This window comes from Orycteropus afer, unplaced genomic scaffold, assembly GCF_000298275.1.
Source record: "Orycteropus afer afer isolate SDZICR_OR568_19922 unplaced genomic scaffold, OryAfe1.0 scaffold00324, whole genome shotgun sequence".
Taxonomy (NCBI): domain Eukaryota; kingdom Metazoa; phylum Chordata; class Mammalia; order Tubulidentata; family Orycteropodidae; genus Orycteropus; species Orycteropus afer.
Genome location: NW_006921911.1, coordinates 250614 through 260358, shown reverse-complemented (window position 1 = coordinate 260358; position 9745 = coordinate 250614). Strand labels below are relative to the sequence as shown.

The window sequence follows — 9745 nt, the reverse complement described above, 5'->3', positions numbered from 1 at the left end:
TCCAAGGCAGTATCACTACGGAAGTAGGATTGCCCAACCTTCCTTCTGAGGAGTGGCTAGTGGGTTTGAACCGCCAGCCGTCTGGTTAGCAGTCAGGTGCCTTAGCCACTATGCTACCAGAGCTCCTGGTATCATATCTAGGCAACCAAAATAAATACAAGTATATCTGCATAAACATCTAACACATCTATTAACCCTTTCAGATATGAAGACTCAAGCTTTACAATAATTTGTGGGAAGGTTTATAATTTTTATTACTACTGCTTTTACAAGAAAACACTAAACTCTTATTTCTGCTACTTTGCATTCTTCCATATCACTAGAACAAGTCAAGTTTTTTCCAGTTTTGTCAGAAAGGATTTTTGCTAATATTCTTTTTTTTACAAACTTGAAGTACCACAATTAATTCAGTGGTAGCAATGACAGAAACAAATGGTGGGATATACAAAAGGGGTAAACTGGACTCCTAGTCTCTTAGGTGTTCAACTTTTAAGTACAGATACAAAGTCACAAGAGAAATCAATATTTGGAGTCCTTAACATTATTTTAGAATATAAGCCATGAGGTTTGGGAAAAACTTTGATGACTACTTTCCCAGCTTGATCTTAGAAGTTACCCTAAATTTCATCTAAATGAATAGAATATTTGCTTTTGCTGATGTGTCAGAGCTGGTCGTATTTTATTAAAACCATAATTATTTGTTTATAGTAGGAAAAAATATATGGTCACGTTAGCATTAAGAAAACAGACACGAGCCAAAAAGCTGCCAGAAAGAATGTGGATAATTATTAGCAGCTTCCAGACTGGTCTTGGAAAATTATTAAATAAGGAGATCAATAATCAGAAGGTATTTGGTAATTCTGACAAGAATATTTTCAGTTGTTTAAGGACATGAAAATTCAGAGTTACCTCTTTACATAGGTATTAGATGAAAAACATCAATGTACATATGAACACGGAAATCCGTTTTTTTAAAAAAAAGTTTATATATAACATGTATGTAAACTTAAGCCTTTAAATTACACTACCACACAAATGAGAAAAATATTGATGTTCTCATAATTACATCAAGTTAAATGGTGATGAACAGTAGAGAAATTCAAAGTGAAAAATTAAAAAGTTAATGTACTACTACTCATTGTACTTTATAGATGAGAATACAGATAGGCCACCCTCAAAAGATAGCCCTTGTATGTTAGCTTTGTGACTAGCAACCAATGGCATTCAAACTTCCAGAATAGCCTATCCTGAAAAGTTTATCAGACACCGCAACCAATGTGATGTGACACCCAACTTGAAACACTAGGAAAACGTGTGCTCCCCCTTAGATCAAATTCCCTTTTAGTTCTAATCTGTGGCCTAGAGTGCGTAACGGGTCACCTAAATTTAGTGACTGATTGCAACTTATGGTTGTTTTCCAAGTTCTTGCCATGCTAATCCTATGCAAAAACACAAAGTAGTCTTTATTCTAGTCTCCTATTCCATTTAAGCAATCATACAGCTTTATGAAGTTCCCTAGAGAATTTAATTGCTATTAAGTGGGAAACTAGACAGGGGGTCAAAAAATATACACTACCTCTAACTTTGCCTAAATAATGCTTCCTCACATGTATATTAATGACTGACTGACAACAGTAAAATCAATAATTAAAAAAACAAAACAACAACAAAAAAACCAGACCTGGGGTATACTAAACATTTTATGACAAATGAGGAAGATAAAGCTTTCATTTGTTATCATGTGGACAAATTAACAAAAGAATTTTAAACTTAAAAATCCAAAATTCCTACTGCATTTTGATAATATCCAAAGTATGATTATTAATTTGACATACCATCAACAACTCTGCTGACACTTTTAATGGAACTCTCCAAGCATCTAAAGAGAGAAACATGTTACTTTTACAATAATACATTGTTTAAATAGAAAAGCGTTTTGTGAAAGCCTTTTCTGGGGCTGGTAGTCCTAGCCATATAGATAACAAATCTGACAACATTTAATAGAGATAAATCTAAGTATTATATTTGAGTTATGACTTTTTTCCCCAGTAATATGAGGAATAGCAAGCTATCCCTATGAAAGCTCGTTATCTATATGTAACACATTATCTATACCAAGTAACAGCAGGAAAAACAATAGCAAACAACAAAGCAAATGGCATATGTAAATCAACAGTATTTATCATCTCACTCTGTGTGTTTTCTAGTTAATCCTACTCTGTGTGTTTTCTGGTTAGACTATTTCTAGGATACCAGTTCTGCCTAGAGATGGACAACATGAAAAAACATTAAATAGGGTATAGTTGAAGGAACAAGCATGTTTTCCTTGGTGAGGCAGAGTAGACATGATGATCATATTTAAATACTTAAACTCAAGCTTTTTTTTTAATAATCAAAAGGAGGACTAGCAGACATGCACAGTATCACCTATCACATAAGGTATAATAATACCCATGATATAACAGCAACTCAATCAGTGTACTACAATGACAAAGAGGAAAAGGCATCAATTCTAACTTGAAATAGAGAGTAGGGAATGTGTTTCACAGAGTAGTAGTATTTTGCATAAAGGATAATTGGTCTGAGAAATAAGACTAAAAAGCCTTGCAAATGTTTCTTGCATCTTGAGTCTACTCAAACAAAAATACCAAACCAACAAAAAACCCTCAGCAGAATGGAGAAGAGGAAGGAGGAGTATAGAAAGAAGACAGTAAATGGATTAAAAACTGATTAGAAGGCAAAAGCCAAGCTTGTTGGTTAGTATACCAAAAAAGGTAGTAGAAGCACTTAAATTTTTTGCAGACAAAGAAAAGAAAAGGGGCCTTTTATATTTCTGGCCAAAGTTCTATAAACTTTTACTTCAATATTGATAAAATGACAATCATTCCAGAAGTAATCTGAAATAACTTATTTAAAAAAAATGTATAGCCTGTGCAATTTCACTTACCTAGAAGATTTAAAACTAAATGCTGAGTAGGAGCAAATGGATCCTGCAGAGTGAAGGCTGTGTAACGACTATACTGAATCTGCCTTAGTGCTTCAAAGTTTCCAAGAAGAATGTCACCAAGCCACTGGGCATTCACACATGGTATTCTCCACTCTTTGGCTTTTTCATACTTTAACCCAGTTGGTCTTTTGTTTTTAAAGGGAGAAAACACATTTATCAAATATTAAGAATTGTCTACTGTTCAAATTTGTATTATTTCCAACAAAAGCCAATGAAAAATATTTTCTCATATTAGCAACAGCAGGCAGAAAAGTTGACAGAAATCATCTGCTAATTAAATGTATACTTCAGTCCTCATAGTGGATTATGAGACCACGTGTAGATACAATTTCTCTTAGCATTATGTTCACCTTGTTGTTGTTGTTGTTATGTGCCGTCGAGTTGGACCCAACTCATAGTGACCCCTCCTTGGGTTTCCAAGGCAGTCTCACTATGAAAGTAGGTTGCCCCATTCACCTTAGTATTACCTAATTTTGTTAAATTTCCTTACTTCACATTAAATCATCTAACTTAATTCAAACGTTTTATAGCTATTTCTGCAACATTACCATGAATAGCATCACCATTCTTCTGATTTTTACACTCATATTCAAATCTCTACCACAAAACCATGCAAAATAAGAACTAAAGAACTGTTGAAAAAGCCATAATATTGTATATAAATTTAAAGTTTATAAATAAAATACAGTTTCAAATTTTCACTTACTCTTTACAGATGAGGACTGTGTTGCTGCGGCATAGATAACCTGTGTATTTGGCACCTGCCAAGTAAGCCATTAACTTTAGGTCATCTCTATCACTATCAACAAATCCAGTCACAGAAATAATCTAAGGAAAAAAAAAAAAAAAAAAAAACCACCAACTAGAGTAAGAAAACAAGACAAATTCAAATCCAAATGCTATTTCATTTACTTTTTAGTTGATATATATATAAAAGATTATATGCATACGTATACACACACACACACACATTCCAGTTGCCTTCGATTTTGACTCATGGCAATTCCAAATGTATCGCAGTAAAACTATGCTTCATGGGTTTTCAAAGACTGATTTTTCAGCATGCATATATTTATATCCATTTCTGGCATTAAGGAAGACATTTAGTAATATCATTCCTAAGGATTTCAAGACCAAAATATTTTTATGGTAAATATGCTATATACATAGCCCTTGTAGGGTAGAAAAAAAAAAAAAAAAAAATACCACAAATGGGAAAGAAACCTTTTCTGTATTAAAATGACATTGCTGAAAGATCATTTTAATGAAGTTATTTTGTTAAGCATATAAACAATTGTCAGTTCTTCATTCTCATTACTGATCTCAATTTTGATGACATTTGAAAGGGAAGACCCATAACTAGTCATAAAGTACCAAATGACACAGGGTCAATCAAATACCTAATAGGTGCAGGAAGCTGTGATGTTACAGGGAAATAAAAAGAAATAAGACAAATTTATTATGCTCAAGGCACTTATAAACTGGGCCAAAGTACAGAGAAACACACTAACTCAGAAAACAACTTAAGAGATGCCAAGGCAGCATGTGATTATTTGCCAAAGAAAACAAATTATTAAAAAAATAAAACTAAGAGTTCTGGTAAGCTGGAGGAATAGGCAGAAAGACTGCATAGACCCTCTTCAACAAAGAAAAGGGGAACCAATTAACACAGATACAGAAGATAATCCTGGACCCCAGAACGTTGAAGGAAAAGACATAGAAGTGGACTAAACTCCAACTAGCATAAGAATTTGCACGAAAATACCAAAAAAGGAGACATACGGAGCTGTGGTCTGGCAGCAATTCTGAAAGCGCAGATAGCTTGGATATTCCCAAGTGGTGGTAGGACCTAAGAATTAACCTAAAATTTATCAGCCCTGCTAGCCAGAGACTGCATGGAGGACTGCTCTGGTGACTGGGGAATAAAAGGCGAAGCAGCAGCAAAGAGGAAGGCGAGCTGAGCTGTGAACTTCTGCCTGTTCTGAAGGTGCCGCCATTTGGAATGGCCACAAGCAGCTTGACCATTTTGGATATTTAAAGTGACAGCATTCTCCCAGAATCCAGGGACTTAAAAACAGGCTCTGCTTGCTGGGAACTGCAAAGACATGCCGGACCCTCGGACTACTGAAAAAGTGCAACATTCCCTTATTACTTTTATATCTCACACCCTCTTGGTGAACGGAGGAGGGGAAGCCATCCCTCACTCCCACCCACCTTCCAGGCTGACAGGAAACCCATCCCAGTCTGTGTGCACCTAGGGAGCCTGGGTGCCCTGCACCACCCTGTCCAGATTTTTCATTTTACTTTTGTTTTTGTCTGTTTTAAAGCCACTACTATTATTATTACTTTTGTCCTTCTTACTATCATTCTTTATTCTTCCCTTCCCAAGTTCTAGTATTCAGCTTTTTTCTTTGCCCTGTTCCTGGTTCCAAATCTTTTTTTGCTTTCCTATGGGTAACCCTGTTCCTTGTTTTTCTTTTTGCATTTTTCCCATTTTTTTCCTTCATTATTCTCCTTTTCTACTTTTTCTCTTATTGCCCTCTCCCCAGATATTGGGGTGTTTTTTGTTTTGGTTTGTTTATGTTTTTTTTCCCTTTTCTCTAATTTGGTTACTGTTCCTGTGTGATTACACGGTATGCTTTTTGTCCATTAGCTTTTACTTTTTTGATGGTTATTCAATTGTTATTTTTGTCTGAGTGGGAGACAGCAACAGTCCCCATACAACACAACTAAACACATACCACCTGCAGCTCCACTTACTAAGTGAGAGTCACCACCTCCTTTTCTACCAATGAGCCTATGATAAACCACCACCAAGAAGAACCTGGCTCACCCTAGGTACTCTTCACAAACAGTTAACAGAGATGTAAATACAATAATGTTAAATTGTCTCAGAGACAACAGACAATCACAGTCCACACAAAGAAGCAAGATAAAATGGTAGAAACAAGGGAGCAGGATACAGACCCAGAACACACTCCTAAGAAAGAACCAGCATTAGAACTCCCTGATAATGAATTGAAAAGAATTATATTTAGGTATCTTCAGAGGATTGAAAGACAGATCAAGGAAAACAAAGACAAATCCCTAGAAGAATTTTGGAAGAAAATGCAAGAACAAAATGACAAAATAAATGGAAAATTAGAAGTGACTCAATCTACAGAGAGAAATCCAGAAGATTAAAACTAAATTGTCAGAAATAGATAACACACTGAAAGGGCAAAGGAGTAGAATTAATGCAATGGAAGACAGAATTAATGAAACTGAAGACAAACACCTGAATACTTCTTTGGAAAGGGATCAATCAGAAAAAAGATCAAAACAAAATGAAGAAAGCCTATGGATTTTGTGAGATACCATCACAAGGAATAACCTACATGTAATCGGAATTCCATAAGAGGAAGAGAAAAATGAAACCACTGAGAAAATTGTCCAAGATTTGTTGGAAGAGAACTTCCCTGATATGATGAAAGATGAGAATATATCCATTCAGGAAGTCCAATTAACTGCAAAGAGGATAGACCACAAAAGAAAATCAGCAAGGCATATCATTATCAAATACATTGAAACGAAAGACAAAGACAGAATCCTGACAGCAGCATGGGAAAAACAAAGTTACTTACAAAGGACAACCAGTAAGAATAAGCTCTGATTTCTCAGCAGAAACCATGCAAGCAAGAAGGGATGGTATATATAAAACCCTGAAAGAGAAAAATTTTCAACCAAGAATTATATACCTGGTAAACTGTCCCTCAAATATGATGGTGAAATTAGGAGATTTCCAGAGAAGCAGAAACTAAGGGAATTTGTTAAAACCAGACCAACCTTGTAAGAGATATTAAAGGGAGTTCTTTGAACAGAGAACCAAAAATAGCAAACAACTGACCATTAATACACAAGATGACATAATCCAGAAACCCAGCTATGGACATATCCAAAGTAAAATAAGCTAACAAGATTCTAAACAGGGAACACACAGTTCAATTGGCAAATGAGGACAACTAAAAATCAAAAAGAGGGAAAATACTATCTAGTTACAGAACTTCTAAATGGTGAAGTCAAGAGAGTTGCAAGATATAATGGACTATTACATATTCAGGGAGAAAACTGTAAATCACAGCGTAACCTCAAACAAAAATGATAAACCTTCACATCATAATAAAAAAGAGGACATACACAAATATTCAGTAAATACTAAAACAACAGCAACAAAGGAAATGATAACACAATACCTAAACATAATGAGCTCAGAACATAAAATAATATGTAACAAAAAAAACAGGGACACCATGAAACAATCTGTAACAAAATGACAGAAACCAATACATTTGTTTTGTGTTTGTTGTTAGGAGCCATCGAGTCATTTCCGAATCATAGTGACAGCATGCACAGCAGAATGAAACACTGCCTGATCCCGTGTCAGCTCCATGATCTCTGCTATACTTGAGCCCATCATCGCAGCCACCATTTCAATCCATCTCGTTGAAGGCCTCCCTCTTTTTCATCGACCCTCCACCCTACCAAGCATGACATCCTTCTTCAGGGAATGGTCGCTTCTGACAACATGACCAGAGGAGCAGTCAGCCACAGGGATCCAGGTGAGGAGAGGGAACTCAGGCATGCCCAAAGAAGCAGAGCAGGAGAGCAGGAGGAAGGGGACTGAAAGGCAAGGACCCAGACAGAGGAGGAGTCAGTCGCAGGGACCCAGGTAAGGGTGGTACGAGAGGTTTCCAACAGGGAGACAAACCTATCTGTAGGTTTGTCCTATCATAGTGACGTGTTGATGTAAGTTTTGAGGCTGAGCCACTGGTGTTTCAATCCAACGGGATGCACATGGTACTAAGGTATCAGCCCAGCTTACAGACTGAGACAGACTAGGAAGAAGGAAGAGGTCATCCACTTCTCAAAGAATTGGCCAGGGAAAACCTTATGAATAGCAAAGAAACCAATTCATACTTGTCAATAATTACACTGAATGTTAATGGATTATACACATCACTCAAGAGATGGAGAGTGGAAGACTGGATAAGAAAACAATATCCATAAATATGCTGTGTCCAAGAGATACACCTTAGAGACAAAGACAAAAACGGACTAAAAAATCAAAGGTTGGAAAAAGATGTATCAAGCAACTGGCAACCATAAAAGGGCAGGAGTTGAAATATTAATTTCTGATCAAATTGACCTTAACACAAAAATCACCAAATAAGACAAGGAAGGACATTAAATAATGATTAAAAGATCAATTGAATAAGAAGATATAACTACAGTAAGTATCTATGGACCCAATGAAAGAGCCCCAAAATACATAAATCAGACTTTAAAAGAGTTGAAAAGACAGATGACTCCACATTCATAGTAGGAGACTTTAATACACCAATTTCAATGAAAGACAGAACAACTGGAAAGAAACTCAACAAAGATGCAGAAGAGCTAAACAATACAATCCACAACTTGACCTTATAGGTATCTACAGAGCACTTCTCCCAACAACAGCACAATATACATTCTTTTCCAGTGCACATGGAACACTTTTCATGATAGACCATATGGTAGACCATAAAGCAAGCCTTCATAAATTTAACAAGATTGAAATACCACAAAGTATCTTCTCAGATCACAATACTATCACATTAGAAATCAACAATAGGGAGATCAATGGAAAAAGAGTAAACACATGGAAACTAAATAACACCTTCCTTAAGAGACTGGGTAATGGAAGAAATAAAAATTGAAATTAAAAAATTCCTTGAATCAAATGAGAATGAAAAAACAACATACCAAAATCTTTGGGACACAGCAAAAGCAGTGATCAGAGGCCAATTTATAGCAATCAATTGACACATCAAAAAAGAAGAGCCAAAATCAACACTTTAAATCAACACCTCTGACAATTAGAAATAGAACAGCAAGAGCCTACAGTCACCAGAAGAAAGGAAATAATCAAGATCTGAGCAGAAATCAAAGAAACAGAAAGCAGAAAGACAACAAAAAATCAGTAAGACCAGAGTTGGTTTTCTGAAAAGATTAATAAAATTGATAAACCACTGGAAAATTTAACAAAAAAGAGAGGGAGAGAATACAAATAACAAGAATAAGAAATGAAACGGGTGACATCACAACAGAACCAACTGAAATAAGGATAATATCAGGATACTATGAAGAACTGTAATCCAACAAATTTGAAAATCTGGAAGAAATGGACAGATTTCTAGAAACACACCACTTACATAAACTAACACAGACTGATGTGGAAAAGTTGAACAGGTCCATAACAAAAAAAGAAATTGAACAGGATATCAAAAAATTACCAACAAAAAAACATCCTGGCCCAGACTGGTTTCACTGGAGAATTGTATCAAACATTCAGAGAAGAACGGATACCAATACTACTGAAACTATTCCAAAACATAGAAAAGGATGGAATCCTCCCTAACTCATTTTATGAAGCAAGTATAACCTTGATATCAAAACCAGGCAAAAACATCCCCCAAAAGGAAAACTACAGACAAATATCCCTCATGAATATAGATGCAAAAATCTTCAATAAAATCCTACCTAATAGACTCTAACAACATCAAAAAAGTCACTCATTATGACCAAGTGGGGTTAATATCAGGTAGGCAAGGTGGGTTCAACATTAGAAAAACAATCAACGTCATCTGCCACATAAATAAAACAAAAGAGAAGAACCACATGATCATGTCAATTGATACAGAAAAGGCATTTGATAAAATC

General features: G+C 35.6%; 1 protein-coding gene across 1 annotated transcript in view; it reads right to left on the bottom strand.

Moving 5' to 3' along the window:
• Nucleotides 1-9745, bottom strand: part of PAXIP1 (PAX interacting protein 1) — a 101716-nt gene that overhangs the window by 23757 nt on the left and 68214 nt on the right. Inside the window, exons 11-13 of the mRNA XM_007952096.2 lie at nt 3714-3835; nt 2948-3132; nt 1836-1879 (exon numbers count right to left, since the gene is read on the bottom strand). Of these exons, the coding sequence (XP_007950287.2) occupies nt 1836-1879; nt 2948-3132; nt 3714-3835 (351 nt within the window). The remainder of the gene's footprint in view (nt 1-1835; nt 1880-2947; nt 3133-3713; nt 3836-9745) is intronic.